The following is a 27,216-nucleotide window of genomic DNA, read 5'->3' as shown; positions in this document are numbered from 1 at the left end:
AACCCTGCTGTCGTTTGATGCTGCTTGCCTATCTCGTGTTTGCTCCCCCTGGCTGATGGTTGGCAAGCCCCATGTAGAGGAAGGACAGCTGCTCAGCCTCCCCGTCATGAGAATCTTGGCTGCGTGCGCGTGCTTTTGTTTTTCTCGGCTGGCGTCATGCGGGAGTTCGTGGGTGGTGGTAATGGTGGTGGTGGGCTAGCCGGCTAGCACCTCCACCTTGGAGGCTTACACGAGATTCCTTCACCATCCCTAGGTCGGCTGCTCCGCTCGCCCTCGGGAATGGCACGTTGCAGCAAGCTGGGAGACGAGGCAGCCGGGGAACATGGCGAGGAGGCCGAGCAGCCTGAGTGCTGGATGATGGATGAAAGATATGGCCTCTCGTGTATATAAGAGAGGTGATGCCCTCGCTATCCATCGACATCTTTTCCCTTCATCTCCATCCTCATCAGCATCTTCAGAGCTTCCTCTCACTCACAAACATCAAACAACAACCTTCGCTCGCCTTTCTATAAACATCTTACCATCGCTTCTTTTCTTAAGCAAACACTCCCAACAACCAACAAAAGCCCTTCACTCGCTACCACTCTTTCTCACGCAACCAACAAACCAACCATCAAAATGCAGTTCACCACCGTCCTCGTCGCCCTCCTCGCCACCGCCGTCTCGGCCGCCCCAGCCCCGGCCGAGGTCTCCAAGCGCGCGTGCCAGTTCGTCGCCGCCTCCCCTCCGGGCGTCTCCGTGTCCAAGGGCAGCCCCCAGGGCGTGGCCTTCTACCCTCCCTCGTCGGCCGTGGGCGCCTGCCAGCTCGAGGCCTACTTCCCGGCCGGCTTCGCCATCTCGTCCTCGGGCGCCGCCGCCGTCAACGTCATCGACGTCAACGGCAACAGCCCGGGCTCCATCGTCGGCACCATCACCTTTGCGAGCTCGCCGACCGAGCCCACCCGCCGCTTCATCAACTCGTTCGGCTGCAGGTCCTACATGGCCTACCGCCTCGAGATCGCCGGCGCGGGCCCGGGCTCCGTCAGCTTCCCTGCCACCCCCGGCGCCGGCCTGCGCATGAGCCACAGCTGCTAGATGGCTTTTCGCCTCTGCAAGAGCAGCCTCGACTCTCCATCTTTGGCTATGTGAATAGCTCTCGGTCCTTCTCACATCTTTCATCTCCTTGTCACTCCTTTGGCGTCTCCTAGACTTTTCTCCCTCTCGCATAGCATATCTGGTTATGGGTTCTTTTTCTCAGGGATTCCTTCTCTTCTCAACATTCACTCATCTTGCACATATTTAATGCCAACCTTTTCAAGATCGACTTGGGGTTTTGTGATCACAAAGGGTGATCGACGGGGTGGTTCACTTCTTCTCACAGCAACACTTTTCTTCCCTTCTTCCCTTCCCTTGTTCTGGCTGCTTTAGAGGGCGTTTAATCTTCTGGCCTTTTTCCTCACACTCCTTCAGCATCCTAGGGCACAATCCTTTGTCTGCACTTTCTGCATAATTTTAATACAATCAAACCGAGTTTACGATAATCTGCGCGTCCCCTGCCATCTGTGACAAACACCAGCGAATAAAACGGGAATGGTGCCCCCCTCTAGCTGCGTGGTCCCGAGCCGAATCCTTCAACACGAACCTGCCTCACAATGCTCCCCTCTCCACGCCGCATGCATACACCACTTGTTCTGTGCCTAGTATTGCGTGATACAGCCGCGTAAAAAAAAAATAAACAAGTTAAAAAAAAGCTCAAAGGCGAACCCCGCTTCCCCGGATTGGGGTCCCTCGGGTCTCCCACCCGTGTCACCTGCCCTGGCCTCGTATCACCCGCATATCAAAAACGGGCGGGACGGGCGGCTGACGTTGCACCCTCGGGCGCCGCGGCGCGCCACCCAGTGTGTGTGGTCACATCAAATAGCATGCAGCGCGTCTTCAACTCTCCAGCTGAAGCCAAGCTCGCTCTGTGTACACCAATGTACATTAAAAATCAGGATGCCGGAGCCACAGCCAGGGCGCTATTGGGAGATGCTACGCTGATGTCGGCAACCCTCCTGGCATCATTTGGTGTCAATTTTCTTTCTCCTGTTTCCTCAGCAGATCCCGGCGCAACGTCACAGCCCATCATCCTATTCAGCCAACATAGGTCATGCAGGGGTCACATGTTAGCCCCCCGAGATCGGAACCTCTTATATCTTACGACTTTAATAATCCTAGAATACGACGAGATCCGGCGGCTCGCCGAAAGAGCGAGCATCGTGACACAAAAACAGGCGTCGACCGAGGAAACCGGCGAGGTCAGCTTTCCCAATCCAGCAACTGCTCCATCACATCCACATTCGTAATCTCTCCAATCCTGCATAATATCACTTTCTCGGTGGGGATCTCGTGCATGTGTTGCATCTGCTCACATGGAGCACATTTGCCCATCTATTATTCTCATGCCTAGGTATGTATGGTGCCATAGCTGATACTGCTGTTTCTATGACAAGCGGGGACAAATCCGCCCGTCCAGCTGCTGCTGTCTTCGCTCTCTCCAAGTGATGATGCTTGAGTATCCACTGCCGCAATCCTTTTTCCTGTATCTCCAAGCGGTCGAAAAAAAAGGGCCAAATCAAAGGCGCATCGTACCGTGGAAGCAAAGGCTGGGGTATAGGTCTATGCGTAAATCAAAGAAACATCTTGTAGTACAGATCCTCGTACCTCATCATCTGCCATGCGTCAGAATGAAATCAGAATATGAGGGGTATATGGGTGGGGTAGGTAAGGTGATGAAGGGGTAGATGTCGAAATAAGGGGTTGGGCTCGTGCTAGATTCGGCATCAAAGGGAAATCTGTAATATGGATTCGGGTGAGAAAGAAAAAAGAATGATGGGCTTCATGTTGATGTCGTGGGCTCGTGACGTAAAGGCGTGTCGGTGCGGCGACAAGAACGCAAAGAGATATTCCAAATGAGAAAAGGAGAGTCAAGAAAAGAGATCATCGGCTTGAAATGCCGCTGGAGAAGTTGTCGCAGTCGTCCATTCTCGTATTGAACCCGATGGGGCTGCTTATGCCGCTGGGAGTGGCGCTGGAGGCAACATAGCTCTGGTCGATGCGGAAGATCCAGTCGAGCTTCTCGCGCTCGTTGCGTGCCGCAAACAGCCACGTGTTGTCAGTCCCGTAAATGGCAAACACACCGGCTTGCAGGCGATCGCTGAGCGCGGCAAGGCCCGTGCCACGACGCCCTGCCGGCCTGGTAGCCGCTACGCCGCTCCAGAGTGATGAGATGGTGCTGCGACTAGAGGCTTGTCTCCTGTGTCCCTGCCTTGGATCACCGCCGTTGCCGTTCTGGCGCACATCTCCAGGCGATTCCGACCCTGGCTCCTGTCCGTCTTCGCTTGGCGCGGGCTCGGGGTCGTGGCCATGGCCTCCAGCTTCCAGCAGCGGCAGGATACCTGGCTGGCTGTCCACGCGGCTGTTGCGGAGGCTGACAATAGAAACCTCCTCGCCATCCGAGACGCTGTGGATGTGCAAGTAGGGCCGACGAAGCTCCACAAAGCGCTTAATCCAGCGCGTGCAGTCGCTGCTCGGCACTAGCAGATAGCCACCCTTCATGACCTTGGGGTTTTTTGTGGCGCGCACCACCGTCGCAATCAGACGGGGCGCCTCTTCTGGCTCCGGCGCAATGCCGTTCTCGGGCGGGCTTGTGTTCGCGGGACCGAGAATCTGCAATAGAGGATCCGGATGGCTCTTCCATAGCTTCAGGCACTTCTCGAGCAACGCCGACTCCTGCTCGCCGTACTCAGCAGCCTCCCTTTGCATGCCCGAGACTATCAGCGTAGATTCATCGGCTTCGGGCTCCGCTTCGCCGTCATCGGCAACAGACGGAGCTGTGGATACGTCGGGAATATCCGAGAGAAGCTCGTCGATAGAGTCGAGGTCGTCAGGCCGTGGACCCCTTGATGGCGCTATGTCGGCAAGGATATCATCCTCATCGGCCGACCTGACCTTGGGCTCGGGCAAGCCGATCTTTCGGATGAAGTTCTGGATGCCGCCAACCTCGGCAATTCGCCTCCTCCTCCGTTTGGCGCCAATGAAATCACTGACAAGTGAGACGCCACGAGGAGCCCAGGAGCTGAGGTTTTCCTCGCCTTTGACGTAATCGTGTTGGCTGTTGAGACGCCAGATGTCACCCACCCGCTTGATGGGCGCAGGGCGTAGCGAGAGGGTAAAGATGCCGGTTGAGGATTTGACAATCCTGACATTTTGCCACAGTGATGAGAGCAGCGACGTCTGCCTGACAAAGTTCCGCGACATGATTTGGCAGAAGACATTCAGGGAGAACTTCATGGGCTCTGCCATCTTCTCGGAGCTGATATCGAAAGAGACCGTCATCTGCACCTTGTACTTCTCGGCCGTGACACGGTCGAGGAGAAGGGAACCGTGGAGGCTCGAGTCCCACTGCCCGATCAGGGTCACGCTACGGGTTCCATTAGCGTTGTCACGGAAGACGGGCTTGGTCGACAGCTTTAAAGATATGTCGGGAGACTCAGTGCCCATGTCGGGCGTCTTGCCGGTATGGTCGACCAGCTGGATCTTCCCAACTCGCAGGGACCGCACGTCGTCCCACGGAAGGGCGTCGCCGGAGCTGTGGTTGAGACTGATGGCGACCCGTCTCTGCAGACCCTGGTGGAGTTGGAATGCGCCTGAGTCGGTCTCGCTGGTCTGCATGACCTCGACCGGCACGTACTCTCCGTTCTCGTCAAGCTCCATGATCTGCACCCGCGCGAGGATGTCATGCTTCTCCTTGGTGTAAAACTGCGATTCTGCAATCCTGGCCGCCTTCTGTTTTCCTGGCGTGGCCTCTCGCATGTCGTCCCAGCTGAGAAGCTTGTCAAGATGCATGGTCGACACCTTGGCGAAGATGGCAACACGGAGGCACATGTCCTGGGGGCCAAATAGCGGGATGCTCATGCTGTGCACGCTCTCGAACCTGATGGGGCCCTCGTCAAAGTCGTTGATCATCTGCGTCGTTGTGATGCCGCCCTCCTCCGAGACTCCAGGGATGAACAGCTGGGCATGCACCTGGGCGCCCTCGCGCTCCGCAAAGCCAACCATCTCGTGCATGACCACGTTAAACTTGAGCGTGTTGGTCGGCGCCCGGGCGCTCGAGGGCTCCAGAGACAGCTTGATGATGCCTATGGCGTGCGACGTGTGCGGCGAGAGCACATCGAGAGTGAAGTCCTGGACCCGGCTCTCAAACACGGCCCGCAAGGGCACGTCGGTCTCTCCGATGAGCGTAAACTGAGGCATGCAGTTCTCCACGAACGGGTTGTCGAAGCTCAGGTGCTGCGAGTACTCGGGCTCGTCAAGGTACTGGTACATCTGCCGCATCTGCCGCACGCGGTCGAGCAGCTTGTTCAAACTCCACAGGCGAGCGGAGCCGTCCTTGTAGTCGATAACGCGGACGCCGATGCACGGCTTGGGTGCCTCCTCGAGAGCAATGTCGTCACCCTCACCAGGCAGCCCGCTCAGCACCATATCATACATCGAGCAGAGAGCGTGGCCGACGTCGACAACAGTGAACTGGAAAAACACATTCTCCTCAAGCTCGTGGCTCATGACCTGTGCCTCCTTGAGCGTCGACGCGTGCTGCAGGAGCGTCTCTGCCATATGCACGTATCTGCGATTTTTCCAATGCTTCACCACCTCCTTGGCCTGTTCAATCTCAACTTCGGAGAGTTTCGGGTTGGCTTTGGGTCGCTTCAGAGGGTCGAGTTTGTCCATCTTGGCCTCGAACTCTTTCCGTTGGACCTCGAGCTGCTTCTGCATGTCTGCCTTGAGCTGCACCAGCGCATCCTCCATTTTAGCCTTTTCCTGTCTGATCTCCTCGACCTCGACGTTGGCTGCTGAGGCGGTCTTGATCTGCTCCCGGTAGTCATCTTTTTGTTTCTCCAGCTGTGTTTGCATGTCCTCGCGCACCTCGCGTAGCTTGTCTTCCACCTCGCCCTGCTTAGGGGTTGAAGGCATCGTCAAAGCGGTGTCGAGAGAGAAGTTGTCGATTGTGCCTGTCGAGAGATATTTTTCCCGGATGGGATACGAGGCCATGGATTCCAAGTCTTCGTCCCCCTCGCGGCTGGTACCATTGACTCTCTCGGCTCTTGCTCGCTGGAGTTGCTCAAAGAGCACGTTGAGCTCTTCATCCGTGAGGTTTGTGAAGTTCTGGTCAGACCCAAGGATAGCACCCGCTGCTTCTCTGCGCGCAAACGACCAGTCAGAGTTGCCGTCGTTGCGCGAGAACGGCGAAGGCGAGTCTGGGCGACTATCGCCAAAATCAGAGCCAGCCTTGCTGACAGACCTGTCATGGCCGCCGGGCCTGGGCGAGGGCAGGGGGGAGATCTTGTCGAGGTTCGCCAACTGATTGGCGGTGATGGACTGCCGCAGCAGGCTCTGCTCCGCGCGCTCCGCCTTTGCTTCCATGGGATGGTTGAATCGGAAAATATGGAAGTCGCCGAGAATGATCCTGTATCCGGAGTGGAGCTGCTTGGGCTCCGTGATGCGCTTGCCATTAACCATGACCGCGGCGCCCTCTTTCGGAACCAGCGTGACGGTGCCGTCTGCCGCGTTCTCGAAAGTGCAGTGTTCGTGCAGAATCCCGGAGCCATTCAGGCGGATATTTGCCTGGTGCTCGGCGTTGGATTCGACGTTGCCGACCATCGTCGTTCCAGGCTTGAGGTTGTAGACCAGGCACTCGGCCAGGAGTGGGTCGTCTGACAGATTGACCAAGTGAGGCATCTTTTTGGGCGTGCTGAGCCCAATGAAGCCCTTCTCGATGCTGATACCCAGCTCCTCGAGTGCGGCCTCGCGCTCCTTGTGAATCTCCTCGGTCTTCTGCAGCTTTTCCTCCCACGTCTGGTTGAGGTCGGTCAAGAGCTTCTCGCTCTGGCTGAGCTGCTCCGCGATCTCAGCCTTGGAGACCTTCTTGACGGATCCATCGGACTGTGTAATGCTGACAATCTGCTGCTCCAGCGGCGTCCCTTCGGCATACACCTCCTCAGCAGGCACGCCAACGCCGCCGCCGCCACCTCCTCCGCTGCTGCCGCCACCGAGCTTGTTCTTGAGCATGGCCAATTCCTCCTTGAGCTCTCTTATCATGCGGGCGTTGGCGTCTTCGTTTACGACGGCGTGGTTCTTGATGCGCTTCGCAGAGTCCGCATAACGCAGCGTGCTCAGCGTCTCGTCAAAGTTGATGTCGGCCGGACTGATGGCAGCAATCATGGCAGTCATGCTGTTTCCTCCGAGCGAGTCCTTCAAGAGCCAGGTCAGAACACTGTCTCGGTATGGAACAGTGCCGCCAGGACCCTTCTTCTTCTTTCCGGTTGAGAGGTCGGCGAGGGCGGCGATGACACGGCCCAACGTTGACAGAGACCGGTTGATCTCGGCACCTTCCTTGAGACGTGCGCCGGTAGCTCCGGTGGAGGTGGCGCGCTCCGAGCCTGCCAGATCCACCAGACTGATCTTGGCCGCCTTTTCCATCTCCATCTTGGTGTCGACATCGAATTTCTTCTGGGTGACCATCAAGGTAAAAACAGCGTGACTTCGACTCGACGTTTCGTTCATGTTGGTGGCCGCCACCGTTCTCGCCTTGTTGCCCTCGTCCATGAGGTTCTCGATCTCCTGGAAGCTGCCGACAACCAGCTTCGCAAGATCTTCGACGTAAGGACCGGTCGAGGGGTGTTCGCGGACCTTGAGGTTTCCCTTGGTGCTTGGGTTCAGCAGATCGCGCACTCGCTCGTTGTAGATCTCGAGATATGACACCTCGACGGTGCACTTCAGGTTTGGGTCCTTCTGCATGTCGCCTATCCTCTTGAACATGTCCTGACAAATCATAGGGATGATACCGATCTCCTTGCCGTATCCCATCATGGAGTACGACTTTCCAGAACCGGTCTGTCCATAGGCAAAAATACAGTTGTTGTATCCCTGGAAGGCGTTATCGAGAAGGGGCTTCCCCAGATCGTCGAACAAGTTGGACTGGCCGGCGTAGTTTGGTGCGCTTTTGTCGAAGGACCAGTACGACCTGTCAAAGGCGAAGGCCTTCGGGGCCAGGTCCTTGGCGCCTTTGCCCGAGTCCGACGACGGCGTGATCACCGTCTGGTTGTCCTTCATTTCGACGATACATTTTGCGCCGCGGTCCATTTCTGCCACGGCCAGCCCCTGGTGTCAGTTCTGCCGTCGCATCCCGTCGCGCAAGCCAGCCATCCGCAACAACCCTCCCTCCCGCACTGTATCCCACTCCTTCGGGGCCAAGACTCACCTCGCCCGTTGAAGGGCCGGCAACGGACCACGACCTTGATGTTTCCGCCAGCCATGTTGGCGGTCTTCTAGGAGACTTCGCCGGGCGGCGTGTTCGGGGGCCCTGGGCGTTGCGACACGATCTCCTCGGCCGGGGGCAGGCTTGGGAGATGGACAAAATGGGTGCGATCAATCAGCTCCGCGCGCTGGAGGAGCCGGTCTCGATGAAACCCCAGGTGTAATCCCAGCACGATGAACCGTCCGTCGGGCACGGGTCATTCTCTGGCGGAGGGCGGCGTGGTTGCGTCGGAGACGGGGCTCGTCGGAGAGGGAAACGTCCGGGTTCGTTGCGGCGACGGAGTCTGAGGATCTGATTTCGGGGCGGATTTCTCTATTGACGTTGGGTGGGGACCAATCTCCCAAAGGGCGATTTCAACGGAGAAAGGAGACGATTTGGCTCAGTCTGGCTCAGTTTGGTGCACAAGCTCTAAATCACAGTCGAGTCGCGTGCGAACCCCGGCTTCCTGCGGGAATCCGCACCCGACGAGGCTCTGCAGGCTGAGAGTCTTCTTTTCGGGCGATTCTTTGTCCAAGGCTTCCTTCGGCAGCAGCCTATCTACCGTGTCAACACCAGAAAACGCGGTCGCGCGGGATCCAACCCCCCTTTATTGGCTTGCAACATCCGCCTTCGTCATTTACAGCCGACGGAAATTAAGCTTCGTTCACGTGTCAATGATGACCCCCACCGGCACTGTACGGCGCGGACCATGATTTTCTGATTTTCAGATCGGCATTCTCCCACAGGCGGGTGGATGTACCAGAGAGTAACTTCGCCCCGGCGGGCAGCCACATATTGTGTCGCTAAAATCGCGCAGCGCCATGGAACAGCACCAGCGTCCCGGAAAGCAAAGCACACAGGGCCAGCTGGGGATGTATTGGACGGGAGAGGGGCTGCACGAGGGTCAGGACGCAAATAACGGACGATATATACATGAGACCTGCAGACCTCGAGAACTCGACGATATCCCCTCTATCGGCCAGGAGAAAGTTACTTACAGGTACGGAAGCCAGCTGCCAGGGATCCGCGGGAGTGCTTTCACCCTCCCGAGAGAGCGGGACAGCCGTCAAGCCGCACCGTGCGTCGTGGCAGCTCCCGCTGTGCATATTACCAAAGCGAGGCGAGCGTAGGAACAACGATGTTTTGCAGGCGCCAGGCAGGGCCCTATTTGCCCCGCATGAATTCTGCCCATCACGCCAGTTTTTTTTCAATTACCCCTCTAGGCGCACGGAGCGCCACATCACTAAAATCATTACAAGGCGCCAAAGAAGCGTTCCTACGAAAAAGAAACGGGAAAAGACAAAAGTGAACCCACCAAAATAGCCTCGCTTGTTCCTTAGGCAGTCCGAAGCGCGCACTTTCCGAACGGCCTGCCCTCCGCCAATCGGCCTAGCCACCATGGCGACCTCGTCGTCGTTACCCCAACCGGAAGTTCCGCCGGCCGGTCCCGCCCCTCCACCAGTTAGCGATGCGCCCGTCGCCAGCGCTCCCGCGCTTTCGGCCTCGACGCCCCCGAAGCCAATCCACAGCCTTGTTCTGGATACTGGCCCCTTGATCAAAGGCGATCCAGCCATAAGCACACTCATCGCGCAGGCAGAAGAGCTGTATACCATCCCCGCCGTTCTCGACGAGATCAAGGACGAGCAGACGCGATCACGCATCAACACGACCCTCTTGCCCTTTCTCAAGCTCCGTAGCCCTAGGCCCGGCAGTATCAAGTTTGTGTCCGACTTTGCTCGCCGGACTGGGGATCTCGAGGTTCTCAGCCGTCCAGATATCCACTTGATCGCCCTGACCTACGAGCTTGAGATCGAGAGGAACGGGGGAGACTGGAGGTTAAGAAACGAGCCCAATCAGAAAAGGGTTAACGGTAGTCCTCCAAAGAGGGATGAAGCGATTGCGGATGTCATACCTTCCGAGGCAGAGGCACCAGCAGCAGCTCTGCCAGAGGTCACGTCGGAAGAGCCAGGAGAGGCCGAGCAGGGGGATGCGACAGGCGATGTGACAGTGGATGCAGCGCGGGAAGAGCACAGCGCTGTTCTGGTCGAGCCCGGCGAGGCGCCCAAGAGTTCGTCAGAGCCCGTTACCGAAGAGCTCCAGGACCCCGAGTCAGAAGCGGACCAGCAGGGTGAAGAGGCCAAGGGCGAAACCCTGACGGAAGAAGAAGAGCAGATATCAGACGATGGCGACGGCGAGTGGATCACACCATCCAACATCAAGAAGCACCAAGCCAAGGACAACCGCACACCCGTGCCGCAGCCGATCCAGAGGGTACTCCAGGCCTGCATCTTGACGTCCGACTTTGCCATGCAGAACGTGGCGATGCGCATCAACCTGAACGTGGTCTCGCCGACGCTCGCGCGCATCACGCAGCTCAAGAGCTGGGTCCTGCGCTGCCACGGCTGCTTCGCCGTGACGCGCAAGATGGACAAGCAGTTCTGCCCCTCGTGCGGCCAGGCGACGCTGACGCGCGTGAGCTCCTCGACCGACTCGTCCGGGAACTTCAAGGTGCACCTGAAGCGCAACTTCCAGTGGAACAACCGCGGCAACGTCTTCAGCATCCCCAAGCCCGTGCACGGCAACGCGAACGGCAAGAAGTCGGCGGGGGCGGCGGCCCAAGGCGGCGGCAAGAACGGCTGGGGCCGTGACCTGATCCTCGCCGAGGACCAAAAGGAGTACCAGCGAAAGGCCGATGAGGACCGCCGCGCGCGCGTCCGCGACCTCATGGACGAGGACTACCTCCCCGGCATCCTCACCGGCGACCGGGTCGGCGGAAACGGAAAGATCAAGGTCGGGGCCGGGCGTAACGTGAACGGAAAGAAGCGGAGATGATTTCAGATACCATGATATTTTCTTCTGTCGGGTGCCTTACCACGCATGATATGATACCAAGAAACAACGCAGGATAGACAAAAATTGGAGTCCCGTAACCACACAGTGAATGGCAGGGACCTTTATCTACCATGAAAAAGCCAGGAAATCATTTTTTGTTCCAACGCCTGCCACAATGCAAATATCAAAGTCAATATCACATCAACGCCCCGGTTCTGGGCGGGTGGAGCCCTGCGCGCCGGGTCAACTCGCGTTTGTATCCTCCCATGCCTGTCCAGGCGCTGTGACGAGCCGGGCGCCATGGTGGTATGGAAGGCGAAGGAAAAGCCGTCCAGCATGCAAGGCCACCATAGCCGCAGGAACAGTAAACGCCCCCAAAACTCCTCGAATCGGCATGCGACCGTCGAGAGCCGGTCACGAAACGACGCGGCCATTCCGGCGCGCGTGTGGGTAGATACCCAGGGATCAAGCACTCTATGATGACTGGAGAGCCTTGAGGTCCTCTGCAGAACAGGAGCCAAAGATGGCAAACGGTCAGCTGGGTCTATTCTTTTCCGTCGCCAACACAAACATCTCAGTGGATTATTGGCGCGTCGCCAGCCGCAACTCGCCGTCACAAAGTCCCTCTGGAGACCCAGGCAATTGGAAGCAACAATGGACTCACTCTTCTCGGCAGTCAGCAGGCCGAAGCGCTTCTTAAGCGTGATGCGGTGGCTTGACCACTTGTCGTCGGGCGAGAAGCGGGCCGGGTGCGCCGACTTGGTCACCTTGCCCTCCAGCACCTTCTTGAGGGTGTAGGCGCGCTTGCCCGAGGCGTCGACGTTGCACATGAGATGCATTCTGAGCGAAGTGTTCGGTTTTCGTTTGGGGGAGTTGGACTAGATGGGGGCGGAGGGCCGGTGCGGTTTGGTTTGGTCGATTGCGGTTCGCGTGGTTTCGGTCGTCGAGATCCAAAGCAGTCGAAGCAATCCAGCCAAGCGCGGCGATTGAAGCTCGAGAAAATTTCTGGAGGCCGGGAAACTGCCGTTAGGTACCGCCTTCGGCTTCTCCCTCCGCTGTGCTGTGAGTGCCGCCCCACCTAACCAGAGCGTCAACGTTGGACATTTATATGGGGCACATGTTACATCTGTCCCTCATCTACGCAAGCACGCACGCAAGTCACCATCCCGCGTTTCCAACAATTTTTTTGACATGGATTTCGTGCCCTGACTGTTCTACTGCTATCTAACAGTCTGCTCAGCGGTTTGGCAACTCCACACATCCACAGTAAACCGCACTCCTCGGATGCCCTACACAACCTCACGGTCGACACCCCGTCCCGAGAGAGTGCTTACGCGGGCTCGCCCTAGGTGAAGGCAATGTATGAAGCCGCGGCCATGTAAAGCTTAGTGTCGTACCAGCTGTCAATGTGTCAGGTCATGCCGTCCTTGGACACCGAGTTGGCACTGAGCTTCAGCCGCAGGTTTTTGCCGCAGTCGATGTCCAGGCTGTTCAGCGCGATCAGCACCTTGGGGGTGTCCCGGAACGCGCCGGCCGGGAAGCTCGCCTTGCCGGCGTTCTCCAGCTGCGGCTTGTCCCAAGGACGGACGTCCTCGGTGCTGTAGCTACCGCTGGCCACGCCGGCCTTGTCGGCCAGGCGATCCAAGCCGCCTTGGCCGCGTAGAGCGTCGTGTTGGACCAGGTGTCGAGGTGGAGGGTGAAGCCCTTGGCGTCGACGCCGGTGGCCGTCGCCTTGACGCGCCAGTTCTTGTCGTGCGCCATGTCGAGCTGGTTGAGCCAGACGACCACCTTGGGCGGCGCGTGGTAGGGCCGCTCAAAGTTGATGCGCCGCGACGTGTTGGGCTGCGGCTTGTCCCATGTGTGGTCGTCCTGGGTGCTGAACTCGCCGACCTGGAAGTCCGGGTCGCGCGACTGCGACGCCGTAAACCACGTGCAGCCGGCCGAGTACAGCGTTGTGTCGTGCCAGGTGTCGATGTGCACGTCGGCCGACGCCTTGCTGAGCTTGCCGGCGTAGGCGTGGACGCGGATGTTGGTCGCGTTGGCGACGTCGAGCCAGTTGAGGCCCACGGCCAGCTTGGGCGGGGTGTCGAGCTCCTGGGAGAAGATCTGCCGCTTGGAGGCTGTCTTGGCCGGCTCGTCCCAAGCACGCACCTCCATGGTGATTAATGCGGAGAGGCCCCGCGCCTCGGTCGGGTAGGCGTTCGCGATGAAGGACTTGTCCGTCTCGGACGGGTGGTCGTTCGCTGCCGTCGAGTAGCCGTTGGTGGTCATGGAAGACGGGATGGCGTATACCATGATGGAGCTCGGGTCAAAGGCTGAGAACTGCGTCGTGGTCGAGGCGTAGTGGTCGAAGAGGTTGGTGTCGACCTCATCCTTGGTCCAGTTCTGCGTCGACTGATAATACTCATACGTGAACTTCTTATTCCAGAGGATAGGGGTCGCTGGCGACTGGTGCTCATGGATGCAGCCCAGCGCATGGCCGAACTCGTGGGTAATGACACGCGAGAACTCGCGCTCGGGCGTTGAATCCTTCAGCCAGCCGAAGTTCATCGTGGGCTGGTCGGCCGGGACGGACAGGCAGTCTGTGCCCAGCTTCGACCAGGACGAGCCGCTCGAGTCGATGTTGACGCGAATGTCGGTGTCGCCCGGGTCGACAAAGTCGAACTTAATGTTGGCACCTTGCTCTGAATCTTCTCGGACCCGTTGAGGATCTTGACCCGCAGCGTGCGGCCCGTCCTCCACATGCGGCCGACCGGGAGGGCGAGGCCCATCTTCCCGACACCCGGGATCAAGTTCCCTGACGTGATCTGGGTGCCATTGCGGGGATTCTCCCGGACCGCGAGCATGTCCGCCTGCGCTCGGAGATTGGCGGAACGGGCACCTCGGTGCAGATCTGAGGGAAGGCCATGATGAAGGTATGTGGGATCTGACCCAGGTGTGGAACAAACAAAGTGATGAGTGGGTCGGTGGTCTGCGCTTGCGATGAGGGATGGGGAGAATGGATCATGAGAGCATAAGGAAGGAGAAAATCGAGTCGGGGGACGGCCTTGATATATCCCTAAGAAGCCCTAGAGCCCCTTACTCTTGATTCCACGATGCCTCATCTTGGAGAGAGCTGCGATGTCCGGAGGCGCCTCGTGAAGCAATACTCCGTCGACCGGAGTCTAGACCCAGGCAAGAGAGGGGGCAGAATCGCTATCTGACCGGCCTGCCTACAGGGGGCGCAGGTCGAGGCCATCATGGACTCATGGAGAGAGCCGGCGAGGCGACGGGATGCAGGAGACGGTATCCCGGGTGTCTCCCGGCCTTGCCATAGCTGGTGCCCGCTCTCGAGCGGCATGCACGACGCCGGCTGAACATGCACTCAAAGAGAGTGGCTGCAACTTGCTAGTAAACTAAGAGTTCAGCTGTTTTGATGCCACCGAGGCGCTCCGACGAGCTAGAGGCTAGCGAATTGGGCGCTAGTGTGGGAGATGAGGTGGATGATTGGTATTCATCGATTACTTTCAACAAACGCGAGGTGTATAGGTGGCGTTCCATTGCGTCGGCCAGGCTGTCGGGCTGTTGCGCGCTTACATCTGGCAAGGAAAGGCGGGTCGGCATGGACGGCTGTGAAGCGGGGAGGTTGCATCCTCTAGGTACCTACCTAGGTATACTAGTCTGATATTCTCTCAAGCAATCCCACCTAACCTGAACCACAAGTGACTTGGATCGAGGCACCTGGCCACGACAGCCTAGCTGCTGTGGTCGACGGGTCGGGGCGGTGAGGACGGCCTCGAGGGTTCAGGCGGTCGTGGGCGCCAGCACCAGCAAGGACCGCTTCCTACGGATCAGGACTTCAAGGCCCATATCGAGAGTGTGGTTTACGGCGGGAAAGATGGCGAGATGCGATTCAATGAGAGCAGGCAGGGGCTGGGCGTGACGCTAACGGTAGAGTTCCAGGGCGAGAGGCCTGGATTGATGGTGTCGTCGGTCGTTGATATGGTGTCCAGGTTACAGCTTTAACATGGAGCGCTCCCCGCTTGAATGCTCACTAGCGCTGGCTTCATTGGAGGTGATTGATAAACCAGGTATGTCGTGAGACTGAATCTTCTAGGTCGCGTTTTACGTTCGTGTAGAGGGCTCAGCAGCAGGAGCGAGATCAGTTGTTCTTTCTCCCTTCCGCTCTCCCAAGCCTGATCATCAGCTAGTACATGAAGGCGCTCGACTACAGCAATCTGGTATCGGTCCAGTTCCCAACAAATGATATTATGTGATGGCGCATCACGAAAATGCAGCAAAAAGGAGCGTCCTAGGAAACACTAGCTCATACTAGATGAAGCCTCATATCGATGTCTATACTCGCCTAGATATCTTCCCTCAGCGCCCGACCTTGATCTTTGAATGGCTGTGGATAGAATTAACTCGAGCAAATAGTAAAGTTCGCTGCCCCTGAGCGCACTGCCTACGGAGAAGCTTTGCCGGTGATCCAGTCTGGGTCTAGACGCAGTCGTGACTCTCGCCTGTGCGTATGTGTTCGCTCCGAGGGTTTGACTTTGTGTCGACAACGGGCACAGGACCGACTCCCACGGCTCTCGGTCTTGAAACTGCAGCAATCGCCCCCGCTCATACGATCCTGGCTCTGGAAACATTGAACTTGGGGAACTCCTGCTTGCCAGGGCCAGGGTTGAAGAGACGTCTCTTCACCACGGCCCCCGAGACGGCGCCTTTGGTCTCGACGTCAGCCGACGAATGGGCAAAGAGGTTCTTCGCCCAACCCACCCAGCGCTTGTAAGTACCGTAGGTAGAGTAGTTGCTTGGGTACGAGCCGTATGTCGAGTATGTGCTGGGGTATGTGCCGTAGGTTGTGTAAGATGTCGGGTAGTTGCTGTACGTTCCATAGGACCCGTAGTTGCCGTAGTTGCCATTGGTGTTGTTGCTGCCATTGTTGGAGTAGGTGCCGCTTTTGCCGTTTCTGCCGCCGCCTCCGCCGGGGGTGCGTGCGACGACGTCGAAAGAACGAATAGGGGCAGCCACGGCGGGCAGGGCGAGCCCAGCGACGAGGATCGTGGCAATAGGAACCTTCATCTTGAGAACGATGTGGGGAGCCTGGGATATGAACTGTGACTGGGTTTTGGTGATCTTGCTTGGTACTGAGACGCAGGACAATGAAGGTGTGCGTGAGAAGTGTCAAGGCTAGGATATGTGCGGCGGCATGCCCCTTTATATATAGGTTGGCACCCATCGATTCGTTTCCTGTGGGTGAAGCGTACACAGCTGCCATCAACGCCAAGATCCAAAGCCATGGTGCTCGTCTTTCGGGTACTGGGTTTGGAGCCCACCATCGCCCCCCGGCACCCAGATTAGAGAGCTATCGTCGGCACGCAATGACATGAAATGAGGTTCTGTTCCGTCAAGCCACCGGGCTAGCGCGTGAGCGGCCCGAGGGGCTTGAAGCGTATCTAAGATCCATCGGGATAGCCAGTATACTCGGGAGACGGCTTACTGCCCATTTGGCATCAACTCGGTCTTGGCGAGGTTTTGGCGGCGGCTCAGGCAGATTCTGCAAGAGACGGGCGCTATCTAGCAGGCATCGTCATGGCTGTGCGGAACTAGTTCAAAGCATAACCCCTAGCCCTAGCGGGGAGGTATCAGCACCTCCTTTCCCATATCCAGCCTTATGCCCGAGCTCAAACTAGCTTGGTAGAAAAGAGCTCGTAGGGTATCCATTGTCAGCGCCGTGTGATCGGGTCTGGGCGGCGCATAGGCCGCCTTTTTTTTAGCTGTCAAGATTCTGGTGCCTTCACTGATCAGCCGCCAGCTCGGACGTGGCTGGACGTGGGCACTTCCAGACGCAATCCCGCGCCTGCCCAACTGGAGGAATCCTAAAAAAGAAGTCGCCATGAGGGGTTCGGCGCGAGCACTTGGGCGACGCCTCCCTTCGAGGCAAGCGCAAACGAAGGTCGGAGCATGTTGGCTCGCTGACATCACCCAGATAGCGACTTTTGTCTGCCGGAAGCCCGCCTCTATTCTACTCCCCCGTATCTCCCATTTCACTTCTCTAGTCTGGAGAGAGTCTCAATCCACCATCCCCGGAAGGACACTTCAACCAAGCGAGAAAATGGCCGACGCCCACAAGAGCGCCGAATACTCCCCTCTGGTAGCGACAGATGACCAGAGTGAATCCCACGATGATGTCGAGCTCGCTAAACCATGCATATTTGCGGCCTTCAGGAACCGCCTTCTCATCGTCAGCATTGCCTCACTCTTCATCGTGTCGAACATCATGTGCTGCCTCCTAGGCGCATACTTCGGTCGATCTACAAGCCCAGCCGTTGACCTTGATTCGGAGTGCTCCTTCCACACATCCAAATACTGTGAGTCTCTCCGGCATCTACAGAGATTGAGCTGTAGTACATGCAGCTGCCCCAAAGCCCGCACTGCTAAGTTGGCCGTCGACTCCACCCAGCTCCGATTCTGGGCGAGGTCGGTATCAAGTATACAGACGTCAGCTTCAACGGCTCCTTCATGCGACAAAACATATACAGGCGCCCCGCATCACCCGAGGTCGACGCCGCGTGGGAAGCCCTTGGAGCAGACTGTAAGGACCTGTGTGATTTGTTGCAGCTCGCCGTGCTCCTCGCGTGCTAAAAAAAAAAACTCCCAGATCGACCAGGCATCGTTTCCAAAGAGCAGGGAGCTGCTGCTGGACTCGGTTCTCGTCACGTCCAGCGATCCGACAAGTTTGGAGGCGGCTTTTTCGTAAATGTCGAGGGCTTGCATCATCTCCATTGTCTGGTATGTCACGGAAACCGGCAACCCTGATTCTCCCCAAGTTTATGGGGCCACTATGCATCTAACCTCCCCTAAGAATCTTGTCAGAAAAGGGCTGTACTACAATTTGCAGTACTACAAGAATCTCGGCACTCACGCTTTCCTAAATGACGAGCGCATCCTAGAGCTGCATATTAGTACTTTGCAGTCGCCCCTGATCTGAGCTGTCGTGATCTGCTGACACATCGGTCAGGTCACTGCCTAGATACCGTTCGCCAAGCTCTGATGTGTAATGTCGATACTGGCCTCCTAGGTGCGCTTACCTAGCCTGATGCTCAATAGACATGATACTAACTGCGTTGCAGGCCAGGTTTGGTACAACCCAAGGAACGTGACGCCATTCCCCGACTTCAACACCAGGCACAAATGTAAAAACTTTGATGCTATCAGGGAGTGGGCCAAGGGAATCCAGGTGAGTAAAGGAGTTGTTTCGGTAGGTAGGTAGCTTGCATACAGCCGTACTGATGATGTGGACACACGCAGGCGCCTTCTCAAAATGAGCTCCCGCGAGGTTATCTGAGAATGCCGGACCCCCATCATATACTGCCGACCACCCCTTGATTTCAGGGGGTACGAATTACGTCCATCAAAAGCTGTTTCGTGTTTACCAGCCTCTTTTGGTGGCTAGGGTATCGCAAATTACTCAACTTGTCTTCACCAGCCCCATGTGTACATTTCCGCCTTAATATCATCCACCCTCAGCACCCGCAGCTCCGTCTTCACTCCCCAGAGCAACTCCGGACTTGGATTTGTGTGATACATTCATCATGGTATCGGATTAATTGGCCGAGCTAGAGTTTGCGAGTCCCATGTTTGGTCATGCGAGATTTAGCTCTACACTCAGCCAGTTCGCTTTGCGAATAAGCAACCATCCCCATTGAGAAAACTATCGAGAGCCACCCTGAGGCCCTGCGGCCCATCCCAGCACCACCGTCTTCTCCATTATGCCTTCTTAACGATAGGCACGCCCTCGCAGTCACCGTCCCAGGGCTCATCCCGGTTGCAGTTCATGAACTGGATCCATTTATCCAAGGACGAGAACCACGGGCTAGTGCAGGGCATGGACTCGGGGTAATAGCCGTGTTCGTCGGCAGCCGGCAGCCGGCACTGTCAAAGACGAGGCGCCCGGTCAGATTGCGTCTGAAGGATCGTAACAGTGAACCCGCGTAGAGCGGAGCAGGCAGGAATCGGCAGGGAGAGATTGGGAGGGAACATGAGGATGCAAGCCAAAAAAAAAAAAAAAAAGAAGGCGGGAGTGTCAACTTACGCAGCCCACGGCGTTGTCGTAACTGTAAGTGCAGCAAGCGAAGCCGTTCCACAACTTGACGAGGGCATCCCACTTCGGGCACTCGTCGGCGGCCTTGGTCTCTGCGATGGGCGAGCCGGCGGCCAGGCCGGCGGCGAGGGTGACGATGAGGCCAAAGAAGCGCATTTTGAGCGAGAAAGAACTTGATCCTTGTGTAAAGAGAGAGAGAGAGAGAGAGCCCTTGGGGGATCTTGGCCTGAGCCGGGATGAAGGGGATGGTGAGAAGGATGATGGTGTGGAGGCAAGGCGGCCGGCCCCAACTTTATACAGACGACGGGCGGACTGCTACTCCTCCTCCTTCCCTCCCACGTATTACTATAGCAGTCGATCCGACTAGACATCTGGACCGATCCGAGATCCGGCCTCCCCTCGGGGATGCGCGCGCGGGACGGGAAAGGGTCTTTTCTGGAAACACGGGTTTGCCATGCCGAGGAAACGCCCCTAACCCCTCAAGAGAGGTGCTACAGCTCACGCGAGGTTGCCGTCGTGGGTGGGGCCGGCTGCCACCTCGACGTGTTGAGCCGGCGGGCATCGAGCCAATGCCCGTAGATGTTTGTTTTCGGACGCGGAGGTCGAAGGAGCGGGAAGCCCGAATCGGGCGCGACCCCGCCGCTGTTGGTTCGTTCCCGTTGGGCCAAACCGTTGATGGCCTCGGATGCGTCGCTTTTGCTAGGCCACAGCGCATATACGCCGGCGGCAGGGTGGGTGGCCAACTGGCTGCTATCAACTATGCAAATCTGTCTACCATGGCTACCTCAGTTGTCGTCATGCTTACTAGAGCGGAGGCTGGCCATGCAGCACGAGGGTGGTGGTACCTATGGCGAGCGCGTATAGATACGCTCGACGATGGCATGTTACCGTATCATCACTGTTGACAAATTTCCGAGCCACAACCATGGTTTTCACGCGCCCACGGCAGCGCTTCTTTGGCTACGCGCAACCAGCGACCAAGCCATACCCAGCCCGTTGGAGTTGTCGACGCCTGGCATTAGCCCTATTTTCTGATTCACGTGAGGCCCTCTCGCGGTCTTCACAGCGGGCATAAAATGTGGGCACATCGAACGGAATGATGCCCGTGATGGACGCGTGCGTTCGCCGCGGTAGACCCGCTCTCATGGGGAATACAAAGTTCAGCCTCCCAAGTAGGTCCAGCTCATGTCGTGGGCTGGCACTTTGAGTCGTGTCAGTTTGCCCAGGACGTGTTGTTGTTGCTGCTATGACGAAAACCCGGGCTGGAATGCGGGATTACGTGAACGGGCAAGACATACGCCCGCCAATGTTGGAAGTTGGAATCCTAGGAGGCGCGCGAAGAAGCCCTGTGCCGCGTGCGTGGAGCCGCAAACCCGGGCAGCACTGCCACTTGCGACGTTCAAACCTGGCAGCTGCATTCGGGTATTGGACTTATACGAAGGAGCCCAGGCTGGCCCCCTGAAGGCACGAAATGGCACGTTCCTGCATACTGTAGTCTCCCGAATACTGTGGCCGTCTCCCGAAAGATACCTTAACAGGGACTGCTGAATGCCTTGAACCGGAAGTTGGTAGGTGTGCCCTTTTTTTTTTTTTTTTTTTTTTTCTTGGCGGGGGATCGAGATGAGGGTGGCGAAGCATCCCCTATCAACGAACAAAAAAAGCTCCCCACTGGGTGACGCGCCGCGCTCGCTTGTCTATTCCTGTCGGGAAAACAATGGAGGCTGCCGTCGCCGCCGCCGCCGAGTTGGCCACAAAGAGTCCTTTGACAATAGGGTACCTGGTCGAAAAAAAAAAAAAACTTTCTTTTCTTTTGAGTCATCGTCCATGCTTGCCAAGGAGCGAAAAGCTGCGAAGGAGAAAAAAAAAACCCTCGCAGTTTGCTGGCAGAACAGCAGGCAAGTGGAAGAGACTGCGTCCAGACTCCGTTTGTGGAGACGGCACCACGCCGCGGGTGGCATCCCCGGCGGCCCGTTTGGCGACGAAGGGGACTGCACAGCCCCGACTCGCCGTCCTGTGCCGGTAGGCGGCATCTGGTTTTTTCGTTACTGTTTCCCGAGCTTGCTCGATACTGTGTTGGACAATTGACCCGTGCGCGCCCATGGGACCCATACCAGGCGCCCGCACCCACACCTCAGGGTGCAGAGGAGAAAAGCTGGCGTGTCCGTTCGCGTGGCATCGACGAGGCTCTGGATGTGGAAATTACCCAGAGGTGGTCACGGTTAGGCCTTTTGGAAGCCCCGAGGGCGGCTAGCGAGGTCAGAGGTTGCCACTATTAGTTCAACATCAACCTGAACTTCATACGCGATGGCGACAAGAACCGACAGAAAAAGGAAACAAAAGCTGAAAGTGGATTCTGCCTTGGTCCAGAGCCCGCCGATCCCCAGCGCATGAACAAAAAACCAGCCAAGCTTTTTGTTTTGCAAAGCGGACGAAAGTCCCCACAGACTACCACACTGGTTGAGCGAAATACGGATTGGCAGGCACGCAGGAAAAACCTAATCGACGAGCGACTCGAGATTGGCAAGATGGATCGGCAAGAATCTGTGGGATGAAGAAAAAAGTGGCCATCTTGGCGGACGTGTCTTGGTGATCCAGTCCAGGACTCTTGGAATTGGGGATCAACTGCCACCGCTGCTGTTTTGGTACTGTGACATTTCGGTGCTATTTTACTTGCACGACAACAGAATCATCTAGTGTTTTTGGCCGAAGTGATCTGCCTGATGTCAACGGAGTCATGTTGGTCGTGTTGGAGGGAGTTGGTAAATCAAGGGGTCCCGGATACAACAGACAATCAGTGGTGAAATGGTTCAATTGACTTCTTATTGCAAAGCGAAGACAAACATTACATTGCTGTGGATGGACCAAGGCCTAGGCACGGATCAGAGGGTTCCAACACTCAACCACGCGAGCCCTTCTTGGAGCTTAAAACTTGGGTATTGCGAAGATATCAAGTCCAAGTTCCTTACAAGGATCAGAAATACAACCAGAAGCCTAAAATCAAAACCAGCGCCGCCATTCATATCTCGCGAAAATGTATAGCTTAAAATCAATGACAAAAGAAACGAGTGGACAGTTGTCAAGATCGCCTATCGGACACACCGCCCAGCTGAGTGAGAGGCAAATGTGTCGTCGGGGTAGATGAAGTGTAAAAGGGGAATAGGTAATAAGATGTATCAATATGCTTAAATGTCAGATGGAAGCGACAAGATTTAGCTGTTGTAGCCAACCTTGACGTCCAGCTGGCACTTGCCGGGAGGGATGTTCAGGCCGATGCCGTCGAGGTCCTCCATGCCGCCAAGGTAGGCGTTGTCACCCCGACCACCGGGCCAGATGGTGGAGCAGGTGCCCTGGGAGCAGACCTGAAGGCCGTCCACCTGCATGCTGTACTTCTGGGGGACGAGCGAGGAGGCGTCGGCGCCCGACCAGCCCTTGTTGGAGGTGTTCTCGAAGTCGAACTCGAGCCATGTGCCGGCGAATTGACCGAACGTGGTCTTGCGCAGCGACTTGCCGGAGTTGCAGACGCAACCACCCTGGGTGTTGGAGTCGTAGGCGACGTACTGGGTGTCGCCAGGGGCCATGGTCCACTTGACGCCCTCATGGAAGAAGCCATCAATCTTTCCGTCAGGGCCAATCTTATTGAAGCATGTGCAGGTCTGCTCGTCCTTGTCCACGTTGGTGAACTTTGAAGTGTACTGGTACTGGTCGGCCGTCTTGGAGTCGGCGACGAGCATGATGTTGCAGCCCCAGTTGCCCTTGGCACCAGTGTTGCCCGTGTAGGCGATTTGCTGCGCAGTGGCGCGCTTGATGAGGGCGGGAGCGCCGTTGCAGAAGGGCGCCTTGGTCGTTGCACCCTTGCCCTTGCCACCCTTGTTGTCATCGCCCTTCTTGCCATCAGATGGAGCGTCGGTCTTCTGGGCAGCAGGCGCAGAGGCGGTGCTGACGGCCGGGGTAGGAGAAGCCTTGGGCTTCTTGTCGCCATTGTTCTTCTTGTTGCTGCCCATCAGGAAAGGAGAGCTCTTGCCGTCATACGTGTTGGTCCACTGGACGACCTTGCCCATGACGGTGGCAGTGACAAGGTCGCCAACAGCCGGGTTGGGCTCCGGGGCAGGAACGGGGGTGCGCTTCTCATGGACGTGACGGTGCATGTGGGCGTGGCCTGAAGGGTGGGCCGATGCGCCGGCAGCGGCAAGCAGGATGAGCGGGGTGAGATGCATCTTGCTGGAGTGTACTTGTCTATCCGGTTGCAAAGGATGTGGAATTCGTGATCGGGTCGTCGTTAAGTCGTCGGATGCCGGAGCTGGTGTGCGTGTTTACTTTCTCTGCCACTTTCCAGAAGCTGGGGTTGGATGGTGTTCCAAGCTGGCTGGCAGGCTGGAGTCGGCGATCCTTTGGTGCTTAAAGAGCGTGGTTACCTGACGGTGGAAGGAGTGTGGTGATCGGGCGCTGGTGTTGTCGAAAGAGTGACAGACTTCGCGATGGCGAAGAGAGGGGAAAAGAGCGGCGTTGACGAGAGCGTCTGAGGAGATAGAAATAAAAGAAGGGAAGGGACGAGAGGGAAACGGGGTGGAGAGGCAGGGGCAGGGATGAAGAGAGAGTGGGATCCCAGTAGAACAAAGGAGCTAGGGTGGTTCGTTGGCGACCAGCCGGTGGGCCAGGGCCACGGCCAATCGACGACGACGAGGAACGGCCCCAAGGCCCCATCCTCTCATGGCACCCACACCCGCCGGGCGGACCAGACCTCTTGGGAAATAAGCGCAACATTGCGGACAGGGGTTGGAAGGAGCGAAGAGCCTTGGAAGGGCAGGTACCGATCTGGGAAGGCGCAGGTACCGCGGGCAGATGCCACTGATGAGGAGGGATGGGGAGGGAAGTGGGCACACCTCCAACCAGCGGAAGGGCGAGGCGCCCACCAGCGCCATTGATAGCGCGCTTCACATCGAACAAAGCGGTCCTGTTCCTTGCAGCGTTAGCCCCTACCCCTGCACCCCCCTTTCAGGAACGTCTCTGGGCGGCCCAGCCCAGGCTAATTGGCCAAATTAAAAATCTGGTCGTCTTGGCAGGCACCGTGTGCGGTGCGTTTCCTTGTGTGGCCGGCGGCATTTCTTCAGGGCAACAGGCCAACCGCGGGCCACCTCCCAGCCCTCCTGGCGCTGCTGCTCCCAGCCCGCCCAGAGCGTGGCTGATTGCTGGCGTCGACGACCCTAGCTCACCGCGGCTTGCGTGGTTTAGCCGTCCCACCGTGCCCTGGATCGGACAATTTCCATGGATATGGATCAGTAAAGTGGCTGCGGTTTGCACTGTCACCTCCTCCAGAGGTGCGTGAGACGGTGGCAGCCAGCTAGGATGTTTTCCAAGGCTCTTCCAAGGTGGGTGCGGTGTTCCTGAAGATCATTTCTGTTCCGAGCACGTTAATCAGACGGCGCCGCAGCGCGGCCACTCAACGGCTGCCGCGTTCTGTCCCCTGAGCCACCAACGGGCTACAGAAAACGGAAAGCAAAATGGAATGTAAACAGTCACAACACGTTTGCGGAGCACAGAAACATGCCAATCTGACATGCATCTGCCGTGCACGCATGCAGGTGCATATTCCAAGCTTTTTTTTTTCTTGTTTCTTCTTTGCCTCGCGTCTCTCGCGGTAGGGCCTTGTGTCGGACAGACGATTTCCCTTGCCTTGACTCCCCAACACATGTGTCCGTCCCACAAAACAAGGCCCACCCTTCCTTCTGGGTGCTGACCCCTCATTGGGTCGGTCGTCCGCTAGTGGGATTGATGACCACTTCTGCACGGCTGGCGGTATTTATTTATGCCTCGGTGCCGGCAGTGGGACACCACCACCCAGCGAAAAGGCTCGCGCTCACATGCCGAACCAGACCCAGACGGACAGATGGATGGGCTGGGGGGCGGGTCACAGGGCGTAGAGGAGAGTGCTGTCGTGTATTGTATGTGAATGAATGTTGATGTGTCGATGTGAAAGAGGCAGGCAACAACTTCCAGGGGCCGCCGTTTCTCGCAGCAAAATTCAAGCCCAAGCCGGTGTGGCCAAGAAAGGCCTTCTTCCCAACCACCCCGCCCCTTTTTTTGCTTTTCGCGCCAGTGCAGGGCACAAACTCTCAGCCCAAGGTACCATGAGCCACTCGGGATTGCGCCTTGGAGCACGGCTCTGTGCCAGGGCCACGCACTCCCCAATCCCCGTCCGCCGCGTTCCCAGAGCTGCACAGGATCGACATGCGTACTCCCAGCTGGCTGGCGACGCCCAACGACGCCCGGGGAGCCGTTCCGGCGCCGCCGCCGATCACCATGGTAGGCCCCTGTCCGGCAGCAGCGGTGTGATGGGCCAGCGCAGCGCATCCAACCACAGCCCACAGCAGCAGCAGCAGCAGCACGACGCCGCCCGGGCCCTGTCTGTCAGCCTGCCCGACGGCGAGGAGGCCCGTCTGTCCAAGCTCTGGCTGCGCGACAGCTGCAGGTGCAGCTCCTGCGTCGACCCCTCTTCCGGTCAGAAGAACTTTGAGACGTGCGACATCCCCGCGTCGCTCATGGTCGATGCCCAGTCCGTGCTTCCGGACGGCTCCCTCGAGGTCCGATGGGCCGACGACTTCCTGTCCGGCGGGGCAGCCCACCACTCGGTGTACCCCGTCTCGCTCGTCGCCAGGGCGGCGGCGGCAGCGGCCTCGGCGACGTCAAGCGTGATCATGGCGGGCGGCCCGCGTGTTTCCCGCACGGCCTGGGACCGCAAGTCGTTCGAGGCGCAGGCCAGCTTCATCCCCTACGTCGACTGGGTCAAGGGCGGGGACGAGTTTTGGTGCGGGTTCGCCGAGCTGGCGCGCCTGGGGCTGGTCTTCATCCGGGGCGTGCCCGAGTCCGAGGCGGCGGTCGAGGAGATCGCGCGGCCCATCGGGCACCTGCAGACGACGTTTTACGGCAAGACGTGGGACGTGGTGTCCAAGCCGCAGGCTGAGAACGTGGCCTACACCAACGTCTTCCTGGGCCTGCACCAGGACCTGCTGTACATAAAGGACCCGCCGCGCCTGCAGTTGCTACACTGCCTCGCCAACAGCTGCGAGGGCGGCGAGTCGCTGTTCAGCGACGGCGTCCGCGCCGCCGAGGCCGTGCGCGCCGCCGACCCGGCCCAGTTCGCGCTGCTGCGCGACGCCCCCGTGCGCTACCACTACGACAAGAACGGCTACTGGTACGAGTGGAGCAGGCCCGTGGTGACGCTGGCCGCCGACGGGAGCGGCGCCGTCGACTCCATCGGCTGGTCGCCGCCGTTCCAGGACCACTTCCTGCCGCCTCCCATGCCAGCCGGCGCCGGCGACCCGCTCGAGGACTGGCGCGCGGCGGCGCGGCGGTTCAGGGATGCGGCATGCGCGCCCGACGCCATGTTCGAGTACAAGATGGAGCCGGGCGAGTGTGTTATCTTTGACAACATGAGGGTGCTACACGGGCGGCGCCAGTTCAACGTCACGTCGGGCAAGAGGTGGCTCAAGGGGACCTACGTCCAGGAGCAGGTGATGCTCAGCAAACTGGCCCAGATGCCGGCGGCGCTGAAAACTAGTTGATGATTACATGATAGCCTAGATGCCTGTGCATCCCTAGGGTAGGTATTAAGCTATCTAGAGACCCGTAGGAATCATGCCCAGCCCCGTGTTTCTCATGGTCTGAACTTGAGTGACCTCGGCGGAGAAGGGAACCTGGGACGGTGATGCTCCGATGCTATTCCCGACTTCCCATCGGGCCAGAACAATTTTCGATCCTTCTCCGGCCCCGGTGCTATTTACGAGCACCCTGGTCCAATTGGTTGCGAAAATAGCGACCGTTGCATCGCATCCTGCCGTCACCATCAAGCGTCTTACTGTGGGTGAAATTTCTGGCCCTGCTGCAGGCGTCGGTGCTTTCCTCGGGCAGGCTTGACCCCGCTGATTCGTGGATACTGACAAAGTACCAGACATTTCTATTTCTGGTGGCAGAGCGAAAGATGTGC

General features: G+C 57.9%; 11 protein-coding genes across 11 annotated transcripts; 4 read left to right on the top strand and 7 right to left on the bottom strand.

The window, feature by feature from the left end:
- Window positions 1–618: 618 nt before the first annotated feature.
- Window positions 619–1,074, top strand: GGTG_06110 (hypothetical protein; the record flags this gene model as incomplete). The annotated part of the gene is made up of 1 exon (XM_009223924.1): window positions 619–1,074. One exon carries the CDS (start codon window positions 619–621, stop codon window positions 1,072–1,074), a length of 456 nt encoding a protein of 151 aa, XP_009222188.1.
- A 1,292-nt stretch (window positions 1,075–2,366) lies between these two features.
- On the bottom strand, window positions 2,367–8,878 carry GGTG_06109 (kinesin-II 85 kDa subunit). Its single transcript, XM_009223923.1, has 2 exons — window positions 8,279–8,878; window positions 2,367–8,162 (listed from the first exon to the last, which is right to left on the bottom strand). Exons 1-2 carry the CDS (start codon window positions 8,331–8,333, stop codon window positions 2,959–2,961), a joined length of 5,259 nt encoding a protein of 1,752 aa, XP_009222187.1. The 5' UTR covers window positions 8,334–8,878; the 3' UTR covers window positions 2,367–2,958.
- Window positions 8,879–9,501: 623 nt separating this feature from the next.
- GGTG_06108 (20S-pre-rRNA D-site endonuclease NOB1) lies at window positions 9,502–11,311 on the top strand. Its single transcript, XM_009223922.1, has one exon. The coding sequence runs from the start codon at window positions 9,713–9,715 to the stop codon at window positions 11,144–11,146; it is 1,434 nt and encodes a 477-aa protein (XP_009222186.1). The 5' UTR covers window positions 9,502–9,712; the 3' UTR covers window positions 11,147–11,311.
- Window positions 11,312–11,620: 309 nt separating this feature from the next.
- On the bottom strand, window positions 11,621–11,985 carry GGTG_06107 (H/ACA ribonucleoprotein complex subunit 3; the record flags this gene model as incomplete). The annotated part of the gene is made up of 2 exons (XM_009223921.1): window positions 11,621–11,649; window positions 11,811–11,985. The coding sequence occupies 2 exons, from the start codon at window positions 11,983–11,985 to the stop codon at window positions 11,621–11,623; spliced, it is 204 nt and encodes a 67-aa protein (XP_009222185.1).
- Window positions 11,986–12,557: 572 nt separating this feature from the next.
- On the bottom strand, window positions 12,558–14,749 carry GGTG_06106 (hypothetical protein; the record flags this gene model as incomplete). The annotated part of the gene is made up of 4 exons (XM_009223920.1): window positions 12,558–12,710; window positions 12,755–13,953; window positions 14,229–14,310; window positions 14,723–14,749. 4 exons carry the CDS (start codon window positions 14,747–14,749, stop codon window positions 12,558–12,560), a joined length of 1,461 nt encoding a protein of 486 aa, XP_009222184.1.
- A 1,002-nt stretch (window positions 14,750–15,751) lies between these two features.
- On the bottom strand, window positions 15,752–16,213 carry GGTG_06105 (hypothetical protein; the record flags this gene model as incomplete). Its single annotated transcript, XM_009223919.1, has 1 exon — window positions 15,752–16,213. One exon carries the CDS (start codon window positions 16,211–16,213, stop codon window positions 15,752–15,754), a length of 462 nt encoding a protein of 153 aa, XP_009222183.1.
- Window positions 16,214–17,246: 1,033 nt separating this feature from the next.
- GGTG_06104 (hypothetical protein) lies at window positions 17,247–18,716 on the top strand (the record flags this gene model as incomplete). The annotated part of the gene is made up of 5 exons (XM_009223918.1): window positions 17,247–17,502; window positions 17,595–17,726; window positions 17,793–17,923; window positions 18,270–18,371; window positions 18,621–18,716. 5 exons carry the CDS (start codon window positions 17,247–17,249, stop codon window positions 18,714–18,716), a joined length of 717 nt encoding a protein of 238 aa, XP_009222182.1.
- Window positions 18,717–18,901: 185 nt separating this feature from the next.
- GGTG_06103 (hypothetical protein) lies at window positions 18,902–19,391 on the bottom strand (the record flags this gene model as incomplete). The annotated part of the gene is made up of 2 exons (XM_009223917.1): window positions 18,902–19,066; window positions 19,227–19,391. The coding sequence occupies 2 exons, from the start codon at window positions 19,389–19,391 to the stop codon at window positions 18,902–18,904; spliced, it is 330 nt and encodes a 109-aa protein (XP_009222181.1).
- Window positions 19,392–19,726: 335 nt separating this feature from the next.
- Window positions 19,727–20,653, bottom strand: GGTG_06102 (hypothetical protein; the record flags this gene model as incomplete). The annotated part of the gene is made up of 2 exons (XM_009223916.1): window positions 19,727–20,002; window positions 20,534–20,653. The coding sequence occupies 2 exons, from the start codon at window positions 20,651–20,653 to the stop codon at window positions 19,727–19,729; spliced, it is 396 nt and encodes a 131-aa protein (XP_009222180.1).
- A 1,275-nt stretch (window positions 20,654–21,928) lies between these two features.
- GGTG_06101 (hypothetical protein) lies at window positions 21,929–23,775 on the bottom strand. The gene has a single exon (XM_009223915.1). It carries the CDS (start codon window positions 23,447–23,449, stop codon window positions 22,445–22,447), a length of 1,005 nt encoding a protein of 334 aa, XP_009222179.1. The 5' UTR covers window positions 23,450–23,775; the 3' UTR covers window positions 21,929–22,444.
- A 43-nt stretch (window positions 23,776–23,818) lies between these two features.
- GGTG_06100 (gamma-butyrobetaine dioxygenase) lies at window positions 23,819–26,985 on the top strand (the record flags this gene model as incomplete). The annotated part of the gene is made up of 3 exons (XM_009223914.1): window positions 23,819–24,061; window positions 24,232–24,550; window positions 25,212–26,985. The coding sequence occupies 3 exons, from the start codon at window positions 23,819–23,821 to the stop codon at window positions 26,792–26,794; spliced, it is 2,145 nt and encodes a 714-aa protein (XP_009222178.1). The 3' UTR covers window positions 26,795–26,985.
- Window positions 26,986–27,216: the final 231 nt, after the last annotated feature.

The sequence above is a fragment of the Gaeumannomyces tritici genome (assembly GCF_000145635.1).
Source record: "Gaeumannomyces tritici R3-111a-1 unplaced genomic scaffold supercont2.3, whole genome shotgun sequence".
Classification (NCBI taxonomy): domain Eukaryota; kingdom Fungi; phylum Ascomycota; class Sordariomycetes; order Magnaporthales; family Magnaporthaceae; genus Gaeumannomyces; species Gaeumannomyces tritici.
The sequence above is the reverse complement of the archived record's forward strand: the minus strand, read 5'-3'. Positions and strand labels throughout refer to the sequence as shown.

What these genes read in the sequence shown, in the direction of transcription:
- GGTG_06109 (XM_009223923.1), bottom strand. Translation starts at nt 8,333, where the DNA reads ATGGCTGGCGGAAACATCAAGGTCGTGGTCCGTTGCCGGCCCTTCAAC. An exon ending in CCGGCCCTTCAACGGGCGAG is followed by an intron (nt 8,163 to 8,278) that starts GTGAGTCTTGGC and finishes TGGCCGTGGCAG; the next exon opens with AAATGGACCGCGGCGCAAAA.
- GGTG_06108 (XM_009223922.1), top strand. Translation starts at nt 9,713, where the DNA reads ATGGCGACCTCGTCGTCGTTACCCCAACCGGAAGTTCCGCCGGCCGGT.
- GGTG_06101 (XM_009223915.1), bottom strand. Translation starts at nt 23,449, where the DNA reads ATGCATCTCACCCCGCTCATCCTGCTTGCCGCTGCCGGCGCATCGGCC.